This window comes from Accipiter gentilis, chromosome 19 (genome assembly GCF_929443795.1).
Source record: "Accipiter gentilis chromosome 19, bAccGen1.1, whole genome shotgun sequence".
NCBI lineage: Eukaryota > Metazoa > Chordata > Aves > Accipitriformes > Accipitridae > Astur > Astur gentilis.
Window position 1 is genome coordinate 3,286,798 of NC_064898.1, and position 24,015 is coordinate 3,310,812.

Consider the following 24,015-nt stretch of genomic DNA (forward strand, 5'->3'; position numbering starts at 1 on the left):
ACCAAAATATACATTAGTACAAAGAGAGACCATTTTAAGACTGGAACTAGAAGACAAATATATTAATCGTTATGATAAGATACTCATTCTTTTCTATTTCTATAGATTATTTAAGAAAAAACAGAATCTTAAGTTACAAATTAAAATCATATTTCATATGAAAGTTTTAATTTACAGTAGAGAATCAGAGTATTCAGGTTGAAAGGAACCCTGGGAGTTCATTTACTCATCTACTAGTCATCTAGTAGATAAACATCACATTTAATATAGCATAATCAGCTTTAGTAGATAAATAATTCTTAATTAACACAGAGCATATTTCCTTCAAAATATTCTTTCCAGTGAGTGACATTATTCACACAGCAATAAAAATACAATTACAGCTGAAGGCGATGCAGGCCTAGAGATAGAGAGCAGAGAAAAATTACCTCACTGCTTTAGAGCGAGGACACTCCTAATATAGTGATTCACAAGGCAGGCAAAATAAGGTAGTGGGGTTTTCCATTCTCTATTTCTACTAATAAACAAAGTTGCTACTATTTCGCTAATTTATCTTGCTGAGAGAAAAATGAGAGGCCCTCTGAAGCTCAGGAATACTTTGGGATGAAATGTTGCCAGGGCCAGATCCAGTTGCTCAAAGGAGACCCTCCAGCCAACCTGGAAGAGGCTCAGAGCAACAGCTCCAAGATTTCAGACCCTGGCAAAAGCAGCAATAAACTGCTGGATCATTACACCAAAATGCTGGGATTTAAAAGTCTCCACACTCAACACTAAATGGTATGCGGAGACCATCTTACTAAGTTACCCACAAGTTTCCAGCAGGTAAGTAGCCGGGCAGCAGCAGAGTGTGTGCGACTTGCTGCGAGAAGTGCAGAAACGGGGTGCCCCAGCCCCAGCCCCCCGTGTCCGTGGGTATAGGGTCAGGCACGCAGCTTTCTGACAGCCGGGACAGCAAAGACATCCCGGTTCCTGCTCTGTGGTTTTTTTACTGAGCAAATCAAAGAGAAGCCCTTTCACCCTTCCCATCTCTTCCAATCAGATGGCATGACCCCTGCCATCCCCGGACATTCCCCTGCTGTTTTCCCCACTGAGAAAGACACCGTTCCTTTAGATGAAGTTTCCCGATGACATCCTGAAGTCAGACGCAGCCGTCAGCAACCTGAGGAGTAGTTCACTGATTTACCGAGAGCTGCCAGCAGCACAGACTCGTGTCCTCCTGCTCTTCCCTCTGCATCTGCTTTAGGAAAGGGGGTTGTCCTTTCCCTCAATGCTGCTTTGTGCAATTTTCCTCCGTCTCTGCTCAGTCACGTTCGCTGCTCCAGTCAGGTGCTGGCTCTGATCAAGCAACATCAGCATTAAACCCTAATTTGGAAAAGTAAACCGTTTAGTTTCTCCTCAGTCTTCCTTCGGAGAATTTGACGTTCAGGCCCTTCCATCACTCCATGTCTTCAAAACATACTTTCACCTGTCCAACTCAGTGAGGCAAAACCAAGGAGGGGAAAGCATCTGCTCAACAAAAGGTCCCAGAGAAAGTTGTGAGATAACTCCAACCACAGGAATTAAGGACTGGTCATAAACCAAATGTACTAAACCAGAGAAAACGATTTCTGGAAGCCATATGCTAGCAGTCTCTTCTCAGTGTCAGTGTCCTGCAGTATCAGGCAATGTAAATGCCTTCCTAGTGCTGAAGCAATCACAACATTGTGCACTCTTATTTCAGATTTCCCAAGAGGATGCAAGAGAAAGGGCAGCAAGTGATGTATTCAAAGGGGCAGCTCTATTTGTATCGTCTTTCTACCCTCTTGGAGTAGTAAGTAATGAAGAATATAGTAACAATAAAAGCCACAAATATGAGAGAGATAAAGGCTAATAATGATTTTCTGGTTCGGAAGAAGTGGCATTCAGGACATGAGGCAACCTCTTCTCGGCACAGCAGCTCAGGAGTTTCAGGACCAGGAAAACCATTATTGTCAATTATTTCTCTGTAATGTTTCATAGAAGGCTTTGGTTCATATTGATTTGCAATGTAACTGTAGAGACCATATTTAGGAGCAGTGTTGTCATTAAAAGAATAGACGAAATATCCTTGCAGGTTAACGTTATCCAAGGTGTAAGCTGCGAAAGAAAACAAAGGGTTGAAGAAATGAATAAATGTCACCTTGGCATTCAAGAGCAGTACCATATGCCAGTACATAAAGCAGGGGCAGGAGATGTTAAACCCACATCTGCACCTCTCTTCTTCAAAATAAGGTAAGGTACACGTACATCTATGAAGTGTTTCTCATAAAAAGTAAGAATCTGTCAGCCATTGCCAGGCAGTGTGATCTGCGAGTATCCTGCAATTTATTTCCTTGTGCTGGGTAAACACAGCTGTGACTGCATGACTGTATTTAATGATCAGCATGGAGCCTATCGTGAAAAGATGGCTCTCTTTTTTATGTATGAAAGAATACAGGTTTTGGTTTTCCTGCACCTGGACTTCTGCAACCTGTTTCTCCGATTGCTCCTTCTCCCTGGCAGAGCTCCTCCTGATGGGGACAGCCAAGGAACACGCGACATCACGCTGCACTTCTCACTAGCAAAGGCACAGTGACACCAGAAAAAGACGTGCCCACGCTAAGGTCACATACGGGGATATCACCCGTGCAAGTGGAAAGGTTATGCAAATCACAGTCCTCTCTTGTTATTGACTTGAGTTTCTGATCCAAGATGACCCGTATTATCTTTACTGAGAACATGTCCACAATTCATACTGCTAGCTTGGCTAACTGAAAGAGCTCCAGCAGCTGGAGAATTAACCCTGAGCCATCAGTCCCACTATACAAAACCAATCAATCCACAGTAGTAAACACAAACTGTAATACTTTATCTCTCAAAATCACTACTTGTAACAAATTAAAGCAACACCTTCTATCAGATGAACACAGGACTGAAAGCTAACAATTGCTGAGTTTTCATATGCCTCTGGAAATAATTCTTTCTGCAGGCACATGCAAGACATTTAGCACTTCTAACCTACTTTTCATGTGTAAAATGAAATAATATTTACCTGCCTTTTTACAGAGCTGCTACCCAGGATAATTAGTTGTGTTTGTAAAACTGCATGTTGTGGATTTAATGGTGTTACATAAATGGTTACTGCTTTTGTTTTCAATTGGCAAAGATGTACTTAAACAGTGCACAAAGCACTTAAAAAATACAGCCTCAGTCCAAAGGGTCCCGTACTGTATTCTGGAATCATTTATCTGCACAAACCTGCTGGCTCTCCTCAAACAATGCAAGTGAGCAACATTACACGCACAAATCCTGCCACATGCAGTCCCTGAAACCAGCTGGAGGAAGAAGGCAGAATGGGAACTTTAAGGGGAGAATGCCCATGTACCAAATCTCCTCTCCAGCGTGATACTGAGGTAAGGACATGAGATTTGTAACTCATCTCAGTTACTGCACAGGGTCTTGCAGAAAAAAATGCAAGTTTTGGAGAAACCTGAATCAGTCGTAATGCCAAGGTTAAGAGCTTGGTCCCTGTGTAAGGACAAGACGGACAAAAGCACAGTACCAGAGCGGGAGAAGAAAAGAGAATGAAAAAGCTGGTATTACTGACGGACCAAAAACTATGGAGGAGTGTATGATGTCAAAAGGGGGAGAGTGAGCTTTAGGGCAAGTATTATGGCTAGTTAGCAGGGACATATTCATCCATGACAAAGAAGGTGGAAAGATAGGAAGATACTTGACTGGGGGATACTGGTTCCAGATCAGTACGAATGACAAAGTTCTGTAAAAAACAGGGGGATGTGCAGGTGTTCTGGCTAACGGGAACTGGGAGAAAAGCCCATATCCATACACGTTTTGAAAACAGAAGTGCCAAGAACTGGTACGGTCTAAAGTGGTAGGAAGGAGAAAAGCAATGTAAGAAAAAAAAAAAAAGACTGAAACCACAAGCCCAAATGCAGCCAAGATACGGTTTTTAACTACAGATGCAGAAAACATGCAGCCAGTGCTTCAAAATGCTAGAGAAAGAACTCTTGGGCACTTAATATTGATGTTCAGTAATTCGTGCAAGAGGTGGAAATTACAGAGGAGGAAGTTAAAGACAAAACTTAACAGAGTGGACAGGATGACCTAGCAAATTATGGAACTGCCAGCCATCCTTTGCTACCTAGCAAAAGAGTAGAATAGATTATGTAAGGTTGGATAAATAAGAATTACAGGAGATACATGTGATTAATGCCAATTAGCTTAGCTTTATGGAAAGTTTGCCAGTAACACAAAGATTAGGGACATAATTTAGCTAGCGCAGCAAGCTTTGCACAAGCAAGCAACTGGCACTTGAACAGGACCAAATGTGAGGATGTCAAAGAACACGCAGACTGTACTTCAGCAGAGGGAGTTCTGCCTGGGGGCAGGAATCTGTAACCGAGTTTGAAATCTCAGTAGATAACCACAGAGTGTGTGTAACCAAGCTGCTCCCATGGCCAAAAGAGCTAATGGGCTGCTTAGATGTATGAAAGAGGAGTAAAAGGGTAAGAGGTTACGTTATACCTGCCTGAGATATAGGTGTGGCTGTGGTAGGAACAGCGTGTCCAGGTCTGGGTTTACCCCTCTCAAGAATGCTGGCAAACAGGAAAAAGTTTAATAATTGAAAGGTTCTAAATCATGTTTTATAGTAAGGGACACAAAGACCTCTGTCTGTGTTATTTACCAAAGAGAGAAATGAGAGAGAGCTTGTTTTCAGTCTGTGAATACCTACACAGGTAAAATACATGGAAATGCACAACAAAATGGCTTATGGCTGAAGCTAAAGAAATTAATATTAGAAATAAGAGTTATATATACCTATACACACACTTATATATAAAAACAGTAAATAATTATCCACTGCAACAGCTTACAGTGAGATGTAGAAGATTCTTCATCAGTAAAAATTATCTCATTCGCATCTTGTGCTTTTCTTAAAAAACAGCATGTGTTGTATGACAGGATGACTCAAAATGCCTCCTTTTTGCCTCACAATTTATGAATCTTTGAGACAGAGAAAAAGACTGCTTTGGGTTCTGAATAGCAGGAAAGAGTCCAGGAAATGGCATAATGAGGTAGACAGCTGAATTATTATGAAGATCACTGCTGGATAAGATCACTGTTGGATAAGATACAGAGACAGCTGAGGAACAGAACTCATACCCAGCCCTGAGGCACATCAGTGGAGAGAAGCAACAAAGCAGAACAACAGTAGAAGTGCAGTAAGAAGAAAATCTGACTAAATCATGTGGAGCTACTCACGTAACATCTACTTAAATTTCTTGAATCCACAAAAAAGTTCTTCTGCTGTCTTATGCAGAATATGTGCAAGGTCAGTCTTCCTGATGTTTAGTAACACCAATCAATCGTAAATCAAAGGAAAAACTATCTGTTATGCTGCAATAACATCTCATTTATGGAGTATTCTGCATAGGATTTCTTTTTTTTAAAAGTTAAACATACTCTGTAACACAGCGCATACTAATACTGGGATTTGTGACATATAAACCATCTATGGTTCCTTACCTTTTAAAGCTTCATTGATGTAATTCTGTATGTAATACACTCTGAGCTTATCATACACCATATTCTGGCCATCGTCAATTCCATTAGCCATAACATAAATTGGGACATCGCCATACTTTGATTTAACCCACTTGAGCAATTTACGCAGTCCCCAGGGCACTACTGCAGCTCTGCCAGGGGAGTGCAGCCATGTGATGTCATTGATCATTTGAACTTCAAGATAGTGGTCATATTTTAGTGCATCTTCTTTCTCCCAGCCCACAAGGGTAGTAGTGTAGTGACTCAAGGCAAAAAAATCAAATGAGCCCTGGATTAACTTCTTCTCATCTTCTGAGAAATAAGGCAAGTGGAAATTATAGAGGTCAACACTGTTTCTTCGGTGCAGCCATGCTCTCATCACCTGTGGGTAGTCACCGTTCCCAAAGATGGGGTCTGCAAGCCAGCCAATGTCGAACTCTAAAATTCTGTCAGCAACTTCTTGGTCGTTCCTGGAAAAGGGACAAGCTGGTTCTACCCAGTCAGCTTGCAGAGCTATAGATATTTTACCCTTCTGAGATCTCCTGAATTCTTTGTCATAGAGATGCCATGCTTTTGCATGGGCTTTCAGCAGGTTGTGCCCTGCTGTGTATGTCAAGTTTTTCACAGACGGTTCATTCATTGTGATCCAAAATTTGACATGGTCCCCAAGACTTGTAAAGCAGAATTTGGCATACTCAACAAAAGCCTGAACGGTTTCTGGGTTTTCCCAAGCTCCACATTTGGCAAGGGAAACTGGAAGCTCTTGATTCTCAGCCATAGGTTGCCATAAAGCAACAACAGGAGTTATGTTAACTCTGAGAAGTTCACTAGCAAAACACTGATAATAATGTACAAGAGTGTGGTTGACTAGAGAAAGGTTACCTAAAGGAAGGATTAAAGACCATTTCAGTGAAAAATGGAAGTGTGTGACATGCATTTCTTGCAGAAGAGAGATCTGGAGCCTGATAGCAGCAAAGTCAACACACTGACGCTTGCGTTTCGAGGTGAAAACTCCATCCACTTTAATAAGCTTCTTTGTCTGGTGAACATCCCACACATAAACATTAGAGTCAAGAAACTGGGTGGGTGTCGTGTCTACCTAGGTAGAATAAGAAACAGACCAGTTTCAAGCTGTTTGTTCTAGGTAGGTGGGAACATCATCAGGCACAATGTAGTGAAAGAACATAGTAAGTCAAAACATTGCATTTAGCACCTCTCTCGCATCTCTGATACAATAACATCTCTGGCTCATATGAATGAATTAATTTTCTGTTAACATGTGATGTCAGAAAAATACCAAATCTATGTATCATTTTCATCCTACTTTCCAAACAAGCTTATGTTAATGGTCACCATATTTGTATCTTCTCCAGATTGCTCCAGCCTGTCTGGGAAATAAGGGATTGCTCAGGGATAAGGCACTATGCCTGCAACAGATCTCCAGAGAAGCAGATATTCAGCAAACACTACAGTAATTTTTAAAATGTTTTTCTTTCAAGATTAGGAAGAGCCTACAGAGAGACTGTCTGTTGTAAATTACCCAGTAGATTCAGTTTCAAGACCACTCCCTGAATTCAATAAAAGAAATAACAAATGCAACATCATTTCTGTGTTCAGTTCTTTCCCTGACTATGATGAAAGATGAGTAATGCTCCGCACTTGATTTTTAGCACGAATTCAGTTGACAAGCAAAATTTTTCCTTCTTGCTAAAGACATCCTTTTTTATTTAACTCATACTGAACTCATTTCTAAGTTATTTCAGCAGGCTATTGATGTCTGAATCAATTTTTTTTCAGGCCTCCAAGTAAACCCACTATATGTCACTCCAAAAATAAATGCATTTCCCATATGTCTCTAGGGCTTCAGATGTCAGAATTGCCTATATGACATACTGACACAGTAGAAGATGAGTTTCTCAGGGTCTCGCAGAATTATACTTTCACTTTTTAATGAGTATCACAAACACAATAAAGACTAGAAAATGGAGAACTGAATTACTTAAAATAATGCACAGTGTAAAATCTCCTCATTCATACTCTAACGTAACTCTTACAAGAAAGATCCAAACTACAGGATACTGGTACCACATGTGTTCATTTGTCCTTTTTTCCTTTTTTTTTTTTTTCTTTGGTGCGCGGTTTCCCCTTGAGTTCAGATTCCCTTGTCCTGCCCTCTGTTTGAAAAGCAGGTGTCAGCCTACAACCAGTGTTCAACTTGTAGCTGAGGCTCTGCAGACTGTGTAAAGAAGCTGCTGAAAATCAGTTGCTATTTTCTCCGGAGAGGTCAGTACTGTGCTTATAGAAGAAAGTAATAAAAAACAGCATGTCTGAGGGAAATTGCTTTTCTGGAGAATTGTCCCTTGTAGATTACTAAAGCATGCATTGCCACTAATACTGTGGGAATGCTGTCAAAAGAGTTTTTCCACTGTGATGCATCTACAAATCACACTACCTAAGCCTTACAGCACAAAATGTTTCAATGGCCTTTTGAAATGAAAATATACAACTTTGAAGGTTTTGGGGATGGGAGGGATTTTTTAACTGTCTTAGGCTGACAGACTCTGCAACTTTATACTTGTTATCGATCCCAAAGGCAGCAATTCCATTTCCAATCCCTAACCTACCTGGGAGCTAGGAGGATAATGACCATTGAATTTTTTTGGAAATCAGTGTACTAGGTAAGGAGGCTGCAGTATTTTTCAAGAGAACAAAGTCAGATCTTATTTTGGAGTGAGAAAAAACAAACAAGCCCCCTATACTCTAGCCTTAAGAACGACTCGGTCTTTGTGGAAAATATAAATTACAAATTCTGTTCTTGGATCAAGCCTCAGCTTTGAATTTAACTACACCTCTTTACTGTGGTTAAAGAAGCCACGCAAGCCAAAACAGCATCTGAGAATTACAGAGCCAAACTGTTAAAGAGACTGTAACTAAGCTACAATTTTTACTCATGCTATGAAGTCTTAAAATTTGAAAGATTCTCCCAAAGTATCAGATTTAGTTGAAATAAAGAGTGAGAGCTATGAACTGGATCCATGATCTAGCTAGGTGCTACCCAGGGGCACTGCGGGCCTCCATCAGACACAGTACTACACAAAATGACGAAGAAGGAATACAAAAATTTCATCTAAATCTAATATTGTTTACTTTTTTTTACACAAAAGCCCTCTAACAACAGTACAAGGATATATATACATAAGATGTAGAAACATGCCACTGGAGTTTTAAGAGCTTTCAGGAAGTTTTCTAAAACATATTATCACAGCAGACAAATATATTACCATTAAAACTATAGACATGAAAAAGCAGTAATATTTCCCATTTCATAGACTAGGATATTTAGAAATACACTTTAGCAGATCTAATCAACTTCCATTTGAAAAGGACTGACTTCCAGTAACTGTTCATATAACATGCCCAGGGAAGATGAGCATCAGACCCCTTTCAATTTCCGTATGTTTTTCTAAGATGTTCTTTATCATATCTCAATCTGACTGTATCGCCTTGGTCACATGCAGAAAGGCTAGTGAAGACTGAGAGACACAGTGCTTGGCACAAAACCCTTGTACCCATCTCCTTGCAGCACTGTGGTAATATATATTGGCAAAGACACTCTATCCAGCAAATTTATCAATATGAACTTGTACACTGATCTGGCTAGACAGCCTGTCGGCTTTATCATCAGACTCACCTGAATGTAGTTGTCAACAATTCCCCAAGCAAAGCCACAGGGTAAAACACCTTCTATGGGCTGGTTTTCAGGCAAAGGTGGGAAGCCATTTTTTTCTATCAGCTTTTGATAGAACAAAACAGAAGATTTGGGCATCAACTTCTTGTCGTGGCTTTGAAAATCAACATAAAACAATCCACGTCGAATACTGTATCCCCTGTGCCATTCAAAGCCATCCAGGAGGGACCAGACTGTGTAGCCAAACACATTAACTCCGTCGTACCGGATGGCTGAGGAAAGAACAAAACCAAACTTATCGCAGTGCTCATTTTTCCTCTGTAGATTACACCGTATCAGCAATGTTTGCGGTATTCATGTGCAAGAACAATGCAGCAGGTCAGATAAGTATCTCAGGGCCTGCCTCAAAGCCCGTTCAGGGAAGATATTTCAACTGCACTCAGGGAGCTGCTAGGTCACGGGTGCACTGTGCAAGGCAGTAAAGGTACCTGGCTTGGCTTTAAACAAGCCAGATTTAGAAAGAGAAGCAGTGCAGCAGTGGTTTGAGCGGTGCTGCTAATTAGGCGTGCCAAACAAACCCCAGCCTTGGAGCAGAGCACGCCAGGACTGTTTGCAGCATCTGAGCCAGTAACTGCACTGCACTGCACTCTGCTAAGCACGCACCACAGCTCACTCCGGGATAGCTCAAGTGCCATTAACGCAGCACTACCCTGTAAGCGAACAAAAGTCACACTCTTTTTTTCTCCTTCCCCTCCACTACAAACACATATTGAGAAAACCCTGACAACGCTTTTGGTGCGCTGATGAGTTTTTATTACCACAGATTTTAAGTACAAGCGATAACGCAGGAAGACCCGCTTTATTTGATAATTCTGTCTCTTTGTATCTTTTATAGCATAGCATTTTCCAGCTTAAATATTCAAGGGTTTCTAAAAATATGCGTATGTTCTAGGTCAACTGTTTGACTTTTAAGAATCACCACACACTCTGAAGGTTAGTATCAAGGTCTACTGGCATCTGTTAGTATTGCCAGCATTACAGTTTTATTTTAAGATTCCAAAGGATACTCACTTTTAGTTGTATTAAACACTGAGATTCAGCAAAATGTTCCTGGGCAAGGCTCAGCTTCAGGAAAGCACAAAGGAGTGTGCTTATTTTAATTACGTAATTAGACACACCCTAATTCAGCAATGCATTTAAGCGCATTCTTAAAAGTTCTTTTGAACTTGAGTTTGGCTCTGTAGCCAGCAGAGTTTATCTTTATTACTCACCATCTTCTGTCAACTCAAACTGGGTACTGACTGAGCATAATATTTTCCAGCCTAGTAACACTGAAAGCGTTATTTCAGGCAACCAGAATATCAAGATCCTAATTTCCTGGTTTTATTAATGTACCTCATTACAATCAGTTACGAAGGACCACATGGATTCTTGATTATAACCCTGTTTGAATCAATTAAATGAACTGCGGTTAAATAAGCAATGAATTTGGCCCAGTCTCTACCAGAGGTCATGAGAAAATGTCTAAGGAAATGGAATATTTCTCCTCCTAAAGGCATAATTCTTTTGTGTTTGGCAAATGCCAGTATTTTTCTAACCTCTGCATGCATCCATGATGACATCTGTCATACCAGCAGCGTAAAAGCCAATACAGGTCCACTTTGTGAACTGGTCTCAGTGAGAATTTCTCTTTGAACAGCATCTCACCCCTTCTGTAAGTCATCACACAGCACTCCCACACTTCTGAGCACCTCATAAAAATTTCTCCTCAAATCCTGCTTTAAAAATGTATTAACTTCTAAGTGTCACCTATGAAAGAAGCAACTTGAAAAATTTTTGGAAGTTCCAAAAAGTCTGGAAGTCTCAAACACAGTAGCCCACACGGATGGTGCCTGTTACTGAAAACCACAATGAAAATTATTGTCATTTTTTTTTCCATTACATATTTCCCCTCTTTTTTATGTCTGTTGGTGTGCAAGGCAGACTGACTGAAACCTAAACTGTCCTTGCTTCTGAAACTGAGTGGGTTTGTCCATACCACCCACTGGAAATAACTCCTGACCTGAGCAATCCCCTACAGCATGCCTGGAAGTGTGCTACTGTGCAGGCAAGAACTCTGCCAGAACTGGGTTAAAAATTAAACAGCAGTTCAGCTCACGCTCTGTTTAGCTCACTAGTATACAGATAGTCCAAGGAAACATGGCAGAGCCATAGCATCAAATACAGATCCTTAAAACCCTCTGCTCAGCTGCTGTCCAACCCCAGGGCGTGAAGCTGAGGTGTGAAGCTTGCAGCCCCTGTTTCCATGTGGAAGGTGCCCAGGGATCTACGTTTTGCCTCTGGACGTACGGAGAAGAGCTTGGTCCTGACCTGTCAGGGACCTGGCTGTTCTCCTTAACTCTTTGAATTCAGACCTGCTAACTCCCCAGATGATGACCTAGTCCCTCGGCTAGTCAACATGGCACAGAGGAGCTTGCATGCCCTCCTGGTCAACATGCTCCACTTCACAAGGAACAATCAATTTATTTGTTGCACCAGACACAGAGCAGGAAAGTGAATATGACCCTACAGTAAGTGGTTACATACCCACCCATGTGAGAAGACATCTCCAACCAATTAGCATCTCTAATTAATATTTAACTACTTTATATTACAGCTCTATTTACTCTATTCAACCCTAAATGGTATCTGGGAAAAAAAAAAAAAAAAAAAAAAAAGATCAATAATAGTAAACAGTAAAAGGATTTAGGGCTGTGAATCCCAAATAAAGACATCCTTTCCAAGAGCCAAAAAAAAAAAAAAAAAAAAAAAAAGTACGGAGCTTGTCTACAGCATGCAGTGTCAGAATGGGTATCTACATCAGCACTTCAGCTGAAATCTGGAGCACACACAAACCTCCCTCATTCCCTCATCACACTTTGGTTCACATCACAGACTAGTCTCAGGTTGCATGACCTGGGTTCCTTTGGGGTAAAATTAACCCAGAAATGGGCTTCAGGAATGCACACATATACACCAAGCCCTCAACACCAACTCTTTTTACTCTACAGGCTTGCTCCAACAGGGCTGCACTTACTTGTTAACATAGATATAGAAATGAGCACTTTTGTCTGAACCAGTGCATATCCATTATCAGGCAAAGATACTGGCTAGATCTAAGAAGCAGCAAAACCACATTTATGTGGCCCGGGGTCTAAATTAATTATTCTTGCTTGTCACTGCTATAGCTCCAAAGCCATTTTACTGCCCTGTGACTGCTGGAGTGAATCTCGTGGTAAATAGCTCACGAATCTCTACATTACAATGCTTTATTGCACTGGCTAGACATGTCCGAAAGTCTCTGAGAGAGACAACATGTGCCTTTGTCTTTGGTCTTTAATGTTGTCCAACAAGACTGCTCAGAGCCAACATGATGCCTTTTGTGGATCTTTCTCAACTAAATTCCCCTAGGTATTGCATAGAGGACTTCAATATTTACATTGGATTTTGCAGATTCTAACTGCAGAGGATTTGGGTGCAATAATTTCCATCGTAATGATGCCAATCTGCCGATCCAGTCTGTCTCGGCGCCTTTTTTTTTTTCTGTAGAAGTTTAGCCAAGTGCTAGGATTCTTAAGTTAATATGACAAGACTGTCATACTGTTGTTGTTTTGTTATTATTTACTGAGTGGCACATTAGAAGGAAAGAAACTCTGTAAATTGAGATTGTTTCCAGCTAGCTGTGATTAAAAGGCAGATCCAGGTATGTATGCCCAGCAATTTACAAACTAAGGAGAAGTATGGGTAACAGGAATATGACCCCTTTGTGAAGATGAACTCTTCATCTGACTTCATGCAAACAAGTAATACTGTAAACGCAACAGTTAGTAACTGTTCTGCATTCCATTCTTCCCATTTTGGATGCACTGGCTCATGCATTTATTCACCTTGTAATTTATCTGCAGAATTAGGTTTCTGGAATAGCAGATGAAACAACTGTGGGAATCTTCTGCATCTTCATGAGTGCTGAGATTAAAATGAAAGCCATTTTTGCTCATCCCTTTTATGAAAATGGCAATGTAACACAATGGCTATCTTGTCTGAACTAATAGCTACAATAATGCTGTTTTTAAAACCGGAACAGTAAACTGTAGACAAGTAAATCAATTATTAAACTGTAAATTAAGAAACTAAAAGACAGTGAAGTGGAAATGGGAACCCCAACAACTTATTGGTGACTACTAGGATTGAAAAAAATCTGTTTTGCCACAAGGAAGTGGGAAAATAGAAAAGAATTCTCACATAAGGTAGTGTATTTCTCTTACTGTTTGGAAAAAAATAATAGGTTAACAATTTAAATAATTTAGACTACATAATCTCAAACATTCAGTTCTCTTTAAACTGATGTAAATTCAGATTATTGTGATTCATGTCCAGAGCTGAACCAATGTAAAATTTGTACAAGGGCAACACTGAGATGCAGAATGAAAAGGTTCCAATTTTTCATTTAAAAATGTATTCTTTCAGCCTTACATTTTCTTCAGCAGAACTCTTATTGCATAGTATTTACCCTCCCACATATATATTCTCAAGTTTTTGTATGTATGCATTCATATATCTTCAGATATGGAAAACAACTATTAATAAGTAACACAGTAAATTAAGAGCATAGTTCACACCTTTTACACTTCCTCCCACCAAAGACAACAGAAATTTTCCTACTGATTTCAAAGACAGCCGCATCAAGCTCACCAAATGCTATCTGCAGATATTAAGGGTCTTCAAGAGCTGAAAAGAACAAACCCAGGGAAAGGGATTTGGAGTCTCATTTCATAAGTGCCAAGATGAATGTTAGACGAATGTAAAATTAGTTTTCAGCCTGGCTCTTCAACATGTCTCTGTAGGCTATTTTGCATTATGATTTTGTCAAGCACATATTAATGTAAACTCAGTCCTACCTTTTAAAGTTTCCATAATGAATTTTTTGAGATAGTAAATATATTTGGCATCATCTCTCTTGGTGCTACCAGAAACAAACCAGCTGTTCTCCACAATGAATATTTGGGGGTTGTTATATTCACTGCTTATCCAGTAAAGGAGCTGCCTGAGGCTTATTGATTCCAGCTGCTGGAATTTCATGTGGGAGTCCAAAAGCTGGAAACTCAGGGTAGCTCCAAAAGACAGAGCAAAAAAGTCTGCTGTTCCCTTGATATACTTCTTCTCAACTTCACTGAATTCGGGCAACAGAGATGAGAGGTTGCTTCTCATGCTCTCCGGATAGTCACCATCAATAAATATGGGCTTAGCAAACCAGCCGAGCACAAAATCAAGGGATTTTTGACATTCTTTTATGTCTTTTTCAGTCATATGTTGAGGTTTTATCCAGTGGGAGCTAAGGGCAATGGACACTTTCCCTCTTTGAGTTGGACGAAAATGGTCATTGTAGAGATGCCACACTTCAGCATGGGCCTGTTGAAAAGAAACACTAATTAATACACCTGAAATTCCATCTTAAGTAACACAATTCATCTCAAGTACTGATGTCCAGTATCATGGAGTAACCACATAAACACAGCATGTGAGGGCTCAGCCTTAATTCATTCATCAGCAGATTGCAATGTTTTTAATTAACTTTTCTTTAATACCATATATCAGCTACAAATCACTAGTTGGTTAGGGAAAACAGCATCTCGGTTTTCCATGAGATACTATTCCAAGACACTGAACACACTTATAGTTAGACACCTTTATTAACTTTTATTACTGAGTTCAGACATACTTCCAGTATTTACAAAAATGAAAATGCATTTAACTGAACATGTTTCAAAGTATATTTTCATTACAGGAATATCACTTTATCTGTAGATTCACAGATCTATAAAGAAGGAAAGTCTATTCTTAAGAACTGCCCAGATCTCTCAAACAATACAAGACAAAGAAATACACTTGAACTTATTCCTCTTTGCACCAGAACATACAGTATAGGAAAAAAACTACCAATCTGGATTTAAGAAAGTCTGGTGAAAAACAATTTACCATAGCTCCTGAAAATTTATTCCAATAATTCAATTTGATTTGTTTTATTAAAATATGCTATTTACCTGTAGCATCAGATTTCAATCACTTGTCTTGGTATAATTTTATCTGTTACTGTGAAGAGATCTTTTCTACCAAATTTCTTTCCCGTGATCTTACAGAGTCAGTTGAAACAGCCTCTTGATGTTCCCTTTGAAAGCTAAATAGATTAAGTTCCTGGAGCCTTGCATTATCTTCAGGCATAGCTTCAAGCTATCTAACCATTCTCACTGCTCTCCTCTGATTCTCTTCCAATTTGTCATCATCTGTCTTAAACTGTAGAAGCAGAATTAGACATAATATGCCAGTGGTAGTCTTGCCAGCAGTAAAACCAGAGACAATTTAATACGGTATTTCTGCTTATGTGGCCACAGCATTACACTGTGAGCATATGCTCATCTAAACTACCATATCTCCAGAGCCCTTCACCATCTAAAATGTATTTTTTCTTTGGACTCAGCTTATCAAAGAATTTTGACTGCTCTATGAATCAACATCCCATCTTTTTGTCATCTACACAGTGTAGAAATTGTAATGCTTTTTTCTAGGTCATTGATAAAAAGGTAAAAAATATGAGATCTATTCATTAGAATGAAGCCTACCTAATAACTATTCCCAGTTTACATTTGCATTTTAAGACTTATCAGCTAGTATTTGTTCATATGTGCTGTGATGACAAGAACCTCCATTCTTGCCATACAGTCACAGGTGTGATGAATATATATGACAGATTATTAATCAAAATGTCACAAGCATTTCTAGCCCTCCCTGGAATACAAGCCATATAGAAAGCTTTATAATTCCACTCCATGCAGTTGGTATGTTGGCAATTTTATCAGTAATTTATTGATAGCTGCTGTTCACAGTTTTTCTTTTCACACACTCTTACCATTCAAGCTTTGAACCACAATGATTTCCAGTTGCCAGCATTACTAGGAACATTAAGCAATTAAGATTATTAATCATTTTTGACACACACACCATTAATTACCCAGGAAAAATAATGAATTCTATCATTCTACTGTTCTTGCAGAATTTTAATTCTCTGCTGGGAGAAAAACAATTGGAAGTGAAGGACAACTAAAGGTAAGATCAATAATCAAGGCTCAGTTCAGCTGCCCCCATACAAAAACCTGCTGCCTTTGAATCACCATCGGGTATATAAAACACCTGTACAGACCTGACACCGGCTCTAGAGGAGACTAGGCCCATGCCCTTTTAGAGTGGTCACCAGAACACAGAGAGAACAATCTCGGAAACTGTGAATCACAGTACACACCTATGTGCGTGTGCCTGAATCAAGCTCTCAGTTGCAAACTTCAGCATACATGCTCTCATTTATAATACATCAATAGTTCAAATAAATGTGATGCAGTCCTACCAGCTGTCTATACTAATACAAGGGATTTTGATGCTAGTGAGAAACTAAATATAGTAACCACTTTAAAGTCTCATGTCAAAAATGAGAGCTGACCTAAGCACAGACTTAATTTTACTTCACACTGAAGCTCCATTACGCTGATGAAAGAACAAAAGACATTATGCATCATGACCAAAACACTACACACCCAACGCTTTAAATACGTTTTTAAAATACCATTGGGAACAAATGTGCCACCACTTGCAACTCGAATTTGCACACCGAAATTTTCACTCATAAAGGAGCCATGTATTCTTCCTCTGTTGGACCTGAGTCACCTCCAGATTTCCTGTCTCAAATGTTAAGATACTACCATGCACACTCTTGAACACACAATTTCATCTCTGTCATCTGCACTTGCAAGTATGCTGCCCACCCAGAGAGCACCTCACGTGTTGTGGAGGATTTGCCCCATGACCCTTGGCCCTCCCTATTCCTGTCAGTGGAGAAAGATCTTCCAGCATTTTAGTAGCTTTGAGTCTACCAGGAAGAAAGGAGGAAAGGAATCCCACAGGTTATCCCTCTACACAGATAAGGAGGTGCTGTTTACTCTCTCACTGCAATGAAAAAACAGGAAAAGTAGCTATGTGGGTTTATCTCACATTACTTTCTAAGCAAGTCATCTAGTCTGCCTCTATAGAAAATGAGTAGACTGTTGTCTAAGATACGCAGGGTGAGTCACTCTTCGGGAGTCCATCTCTTTCCACTGATGACAGACAAAACCTGTTACTCAGTTTAGACAAGACATCTTCTACAGAGAGATGAAAGCAGGCGAGAAGAAGCCCACTTAAATGTCTACCCTCTGGAGTGTGTATGAAGTGGAATTGCATTATTTCCATTAAAAAACAGCTAAACATAGAAAACAGTGCATCAAAGTCCCCAGGCTCTGTGGACATAGATTAATGTAGTTCAAAACCTGATAGAAATAAAGCTGGAAAAAGCCAGTGAGAGAGCAGAGAGTCTCTATGGACATCTGGGACAGAGTTAATTTGCCTAAAATTAGGTGTCTAATGCAGTTTTAGAGACTTCAGAGTATTCCAGCCTGAATTCCAGCCAGTTTCAAAAAGCTGAGTCTCCCATAAATCCTAAGTCACATCCCTCAGCTCCACAGAGACACCTGGGATACTACAGAAGGTGTCGAATGATAATTTGCACCTATACCTGTCTTCAGGCAAATGAACCCCACTCCTAGGGTGGGACACATTTTGAGCTGAAGACACTGTCCACATGTGAGCTAGATGCCCAAGATCCCACTACAGGCAATGGAGATCTCAGGCTCCACACAGCTGCCTGAACACGGGCATCTAGTTTCCACCCCAGAACAATAGAGGCATAGGTCACATCTGCCATTTCCATGCAGATGTCCTAAATAGCCTGGGAAGTCTCATATGGCACTACTTATACCAAGCTAATGGGATCCCACTCCAATTCAATCTACTCAATGGAGTCTAGCGAGTGATTCCCCAGTACAGTACAGCAGCCATATCGTCACGCTCAGCAGGACCACTACCTAGGTCCCAATAACTGTATGGATTAGCAGTAGGATTTAAGGTAGGTGCTCAGACCTTTTTGAGAAGCCTTACCTGATGAGGCTGGCAGACATGATTCAGGACCCGGTCTTTTGGAGCAGCAACTGGAGGCCAGGCAGAATATCCTAGAGTAACTCAAATGACTCTATACCTCTGCTGGGACAAATGACACCTTCTAGATGTCTATTAACTAGAACTGCAGTTTAGCCTCCCAGATCATGTGCAGAAGAAACAAGTAGCAACCAACCTACCATCAGTTCCTTTATAGTTACCTGAAACCTTACTTCCCAATCTCAGTATCTTACCTATTGGTACCTATTTTTAGTTCACAACTGGCTGGGATTAAGATCATGGCAGTCCACACTTTAGTCCTTTTACTGACATACAGCGCAATGACTCCATGTCCCTGGTTTTGCAAGGTGCTGAAGGGTCTTACTTCATTCCTTGTTAGCTCAGACGGGTGTACAGTGCTGACAGATCACTTGGCTTAACTGGAAAACCTTACTAAAAAAGGCTGGTTACAAACCGGGTCTAGGAAGGATTGTGCAGTCACCCATGTGTTATGAGCAGAACTAACTGCTAAAACCTGTGTGCTTGTTTCCAGGCTGCTAAATTTGGGTAGTCTTGTCATTATTATTTGCATTCAGAGAGTAGCACGTATTGTTAGATACCAAACACTTGACTTGACACCTTTTGGGGAGATACTAACCTATATTATTGAACCTACTGAGACTTCAGCTAAGCTGGTATAGGGAAAGCTGCAGATTAGGATGGGTGCTCTCTGTGCTTACTAGTGTTTATTCTTCAGGAACAGACTGTCAGGAAAGCTTTTAAACAGCATTTACCTTACTCTTAAAATGCTTTCATTACTAAGAAAATCACGAAGTTTTACATCACCATGAAAATGAAGAAAAGTCTCCAGATGTAGCTTTTCCTCAGCTATGCCCATTTGTATGTCTGTACTTCAGTCATGTTTCAGGCTCTGACACAGTCCCATTTTCAAGTTGATACGTTCTTCTTCCCCTGACTTTCCCACCCAATATACCTATTTGGAGCACACTCTACCTATACTCAGCTTGTGAAACTCTTTGACATTGGTCATGTTTGATCAGCCTTAAAGAGATCTCTGTGTGAGTCAAAGTCAGTAATGCCAAAATTGAGCCTTGCTGAAGTGTCAAACACGTTTCCAAGGCAGAAAAGCCCCCTGCAATGCCATAGTGTGGGCTAGTCATACAAAGTCCAAATTCCTGCAGTGACAGCAGAAATAATTCAACACAGGCAAACCAGCTACACAATCTGACACAGTCATGTCCTAATCTGTTGCAGGACAGACCTACACAGTCCAAGAATCATTAGGGGAAGTCAATTTAGTAATATACAGACGTTTGTTTGCCTGACTACCCCTCTAAATTCCTGCCCAAGATCATTAAGACCTTCCTGAGTCTGGCACTGATACGTATCATTCTGCAAGTTGTCAGTACTTACATCTATCATGATGCATAACCTTCACAAGAGCAAATCAAGAATTATAATTGGGAACACCATGATTCCACAATTTGTGCTCATTCCTCTAGAACAAGTTGTCTCGATTTTAAGTTGTGTGTCTTCTGAACCAATAATAATACCATTCATTTCACAAATAAACTACACAAATACCCTGCTTTCCATGCTCAGATGAACTATCCTGTATTAACTCTCTATTTGCATGTTAATGAAACTGAATAGGAAAGTGTTACTGAAACTCATTTAGCAATACAAAGAGAAGAGTTAATTGGAAAGATGTGGAAGGTTTTTTGATTACTAGAAACCGGGACGATGTACCTCCAACAAAAACGTCATTATTCAGTCCCACATCAAAAGCTCTTCCGAAATGGATATAATTATTGGAATGACATGTGAAAGTCTAGTATATGATTAGTCAGAATGTGCCTTGTACCAAGAAGGGGAAAACATAATGTGTTTCCCCCCACTGTGTCATCAAAAGCAAGTATTTTAATCAAAAGCTACAACAAAGGATGTCACATTTCATGTAATGGTTCACCCTCAGATCCAAAGTCAAGTAGGTTTTACCCACACAGTCTTTGGGCAAACATTCTCTTTCACAAGCAAATTATATATTCTTAATACTGAGTAACAGATAAAGTTATTTAGAAATTGCTTAAGGTTTTTCCCGTATTTCAAAACTGGTAAGATAATATCTTCATGTATAAAGCACAGGACTTTGCTACAGATAGTACATTAGTCATACAGTAACTTCATTTTTCCTATACAATTCCTTCCCAAATATGTATTTTTCTAGTTTTCTTTTTAGAGTCTGTTAGCCAACATTACCACAGATGATCAATTAAATAAATTAGGTATTTTTTGACCGATCTCTACAACCTGGGACCAGAATTATGCTTGTAAATGGTACACAGGACATCAAGTGAACATTTTTAAGTCTATAACCACTTAATATAAAATTTACTACAATTACAGCTTTAAGTATTGATCACACACCTGAACTACACTGTTTTGTTCCAGTTCCTTTCTCAGTACAATTTAGTCACTGTTCTTCACACTGTGCTGGTCATTGTAACACGCTGATGCCTCACACACATGAATTTATGTCTGCCATACATAAGGCAGGAAGCGATATCGTTCCTATTTTAAGAACTGGGAACAGACATATTACAATGTGCATAGAAGAAGAAAAATTAAAACCAGGTACCTCAAGGTGTAGAGCAGTGTATTAACTCCAGAACAATGCCTCTGTTTGGTATGAGACCTCTACAGAAAAAGCACCAAAGGTGGCACTAAATACTTGTCTGAAGGCACAGTGACTAGCTAAAACACCATTCCTCCCCATCACAGGCGAAATAGAGGAGTTTTGCTAGCAGGAAAATAAGAAGGTGAAGGTAACCTGAAAGCATGAAGTTAAGCCACAGGCATCAAGATGCATTGCAGGTACTCAAAAAATATTAGCAGAAGGAAAACAACCCACCCCAAAGATAAGGAAGGAGATAAGAGTTATTTTAGACTTTGATTTTTAATTTTGTAGCAGATGAAAGTCTGGGAAGGCTTGTACTTTCACATACTGTATGCAAAAGCATAAGTGAACATTATTACAGACAGATATGCAGCAGAGAGACATAAAGTGACCGCAATATGACAAAAGCAAACTAAAATCCCCTTGATCTCATTGTGTCAGGTGACTGCTGCAGGAAACCTCTCCTTTGAAGTACAGAAAGCCTAGATGTTACGGCACAAGCCCTGAGTTAAGCCTGCCTCAGACTCACCCTGCCTCAGAAGACCACTTGTTCTGCAGGTACCCTGTGCCGTGGCAGCCAGAGGGAAGGCAGCTGGACCGGGCAACGCACTCTGCAAATCCCCCCATCACCATCAGAGGCTGTGCAAACACAGACTTTCACCTTTGGGAGGGGGATGACACACTCTTCTCACCTAATTTTTGTCATCACCTGCATCTGAGCAATTCACAAGCACAGCAAAGGGGAAAGCTTCTAGGTCACAGTTCACCTAGAGCCATTTTTAATGCCCGGATGAGAGTGAGATGAAAAGTGCCTGTTCCCCTCCACTCACCACACAGGCAGGCTGGCACGACCACTGGAGTCGGCATCCTGTCCAAATAAACTAAAGCACCAAGAGATGACTGGGTTGGGAAAGCAGTTTGAAGTCTCCCAAGACATAACAGTCTCTGAAAATATAAAGGTCATCTGGAAAAGAATTAAGCAGCATTTGACTTTGAGAAGCAATGGGAGACGAGATAAAAATAGCTTTATTTCTGACAACAAGTGCTTCTGAGACACTTGATGTGTTTAATTATTTTCCGTTACCTCTGACAGAAAAGATTAATTATTGAACTGCACAAAAATAGTTCAAGGAATGTTGTGACCCATGTGAATATTCAAGATATGAGAGATTCTTAAACAGAGTACAAAAAGAAGATAAAAGTACAGAGCAGTTTGAGTGATTTAAAGCTGAGAGACAATCTTGCAGTACTGAAAGGAGCTAAAATAGTCCCTGATAAAAGACTTGACTGATTGGAATCAGGGACACAATGCTCAGGCTGTATTTAGGGGAAGACCAAGATATAATCATTGCTATCAAAATTGTTTTGGGCATGCTGGAGCTACGTAAACATACAAAAGCCCCAGAACTGAGACTGACCTGGAAAGCCCTCTACCAGAGCGTGAACCTCTTGGAGGACAGGCCAGGCTCCGACGATCCCGACCCCTTCAAGTACGACAAAAAAGATACAAGGGAAAAAGGCATGGCGAACTTAGTTGTAATCCACAAAAGCAAGCACAAAGAACTGCACAAACTGTAGTAAGTGGCAAAAACCAAGACAACACCACCACTTTGCAACAGTTGATAATCATCAGACAAATGTGCTCAACAAGGAGGATGAAAAAAGCACCATGACTTTGGAGGAACTCTTAACAGGAACAATGGTAACAGTTGTGGCAACTGAATACATCATTAGCCCAAAAACCAAATGGAACATTAATGGATTTTAAGTCAAATTCTGGTGGGAGAGAAGGTAACATGGTGCTAGAAACAGGTTAAGCATATAAAATCTCATAAAACTCATATAAAACTGATATATCAAATATGTAGAATACATAAAACTGATAAAATAATGCCCAGTCAGAGCACTGAAAGTAAATGGGTGCTAAAAACTGGGAAGACAATACTTGTAATAGTACTGGCGAGGAGAAGGTATCCATTATGACTCCAAAGCTCTGGTTTCCTGAAGGTTTGTACACTCTGGATGGAGAGGGAAAAAAACAGCTGAGGAGGAAATAGAGGACTGCCTGCAGGAAGCTCTCAAACTACAGAACAAAGCTTCAGAAGCCAAAAGCCCCAGAACTCACGACTCTCACCTGCACTAAGGCAGAAGCCGAAAGAGAAGATGGATAAGCCTGTTGCTCTCCAAAGTCATAGTGAGGAAGACAACCACAGTAACATATATACTCTTTAATGATATCAGTTTAAAAAAAAGAAACTATATTTGGTTAAATACAGAATCAAAATAACTAAATAAATATATAAAAGGCAAACATTTCCAATACCTTTAAGGGTAATAATTCTGGAAGAGGTGGCAAGCATTTTTCTGTGTATGATGCACCACCTGTTTTTCTGGTAGATGCACATAGGGAAGCCAAATACCCATCTGTGCATATTCACCCCCTCAACATATCCCTTGGAAATGCTTGTTCTACACACTGTAGAACTATGTTTGCTAACCCAGGTGTTTCACAAGGAGAAAATGTATTTCTGATGGTTCAGTGGAAGCACGTGAAGAGATTTGCTTTGGAAAGTCTCAGAGCAGTTGGTAAAAGCTAAACAAAAAAGGCCAATGAAATAAAATAGTGTGTTAGAAAGAAAAGTTTTCTTAGTAAGAGACAGAGGTAAACACAAATAAGGCTGAAGTCCATCATCAACATGTGCACCCAACGGCCAAGGAAGTGACAAGAAAATTTCAGCTTCCTGAATCTAACTAGCTGAACCAACAACCCAGCTTGGAAAGATGTTGAAGACAACCTATAATTTGGGGTGAAAATTACAGAATCTAGAACCCAGGTTACTCATTACCACTATCCCTGCATTTAAAGCACCCAGAGTAGAAGCCCTATGCTCTGGTGTTAATAATTAACCCCCGATCTTATCCTGGGCACACCAATAGATTAAAAATAAATTGACCCAACCAAAGCATGTATCTGCTCCTGGAGATGTGCTGGATCATTTTGTGTGCAACTTAA

General features: G+C 40.1%; 1 protein-coding gene across 1 annotated transcript in view; it reads right to left on the reverse strand.

Moving 5' to 3' along the window:
- Positions 1-625: 625 nt before the first annotated feature.
- Positions 626-24,015, reverse strand: part of KL (klotho) — a 49,625-nt gene continuing 26,235 nt past the window's right edge. The window contains exons 2-5 of the mRNA XM_049822921.1: positions 14,188-14,698; positions 9,254-9,522; positions 5,545-6,661; positions 626-2,115 (exon numbers count right to left, since the gene is read on the reverse strand). Of these exons, the coding sequence (XP_049678878.1) occupies positions 1,778-2,115; positions 5,545-6,661; positions 9,254-9,522; positions 14,188-14,698 (2,235 nt within the window). The 3' untranslated portion in view covers positions 626-1,777. The remainder of the gene's footprint in view (positions 2,116-5,544; positions 6,662-9,253; positions 9,523-14,187; positions 14,699-24,015) is intronic.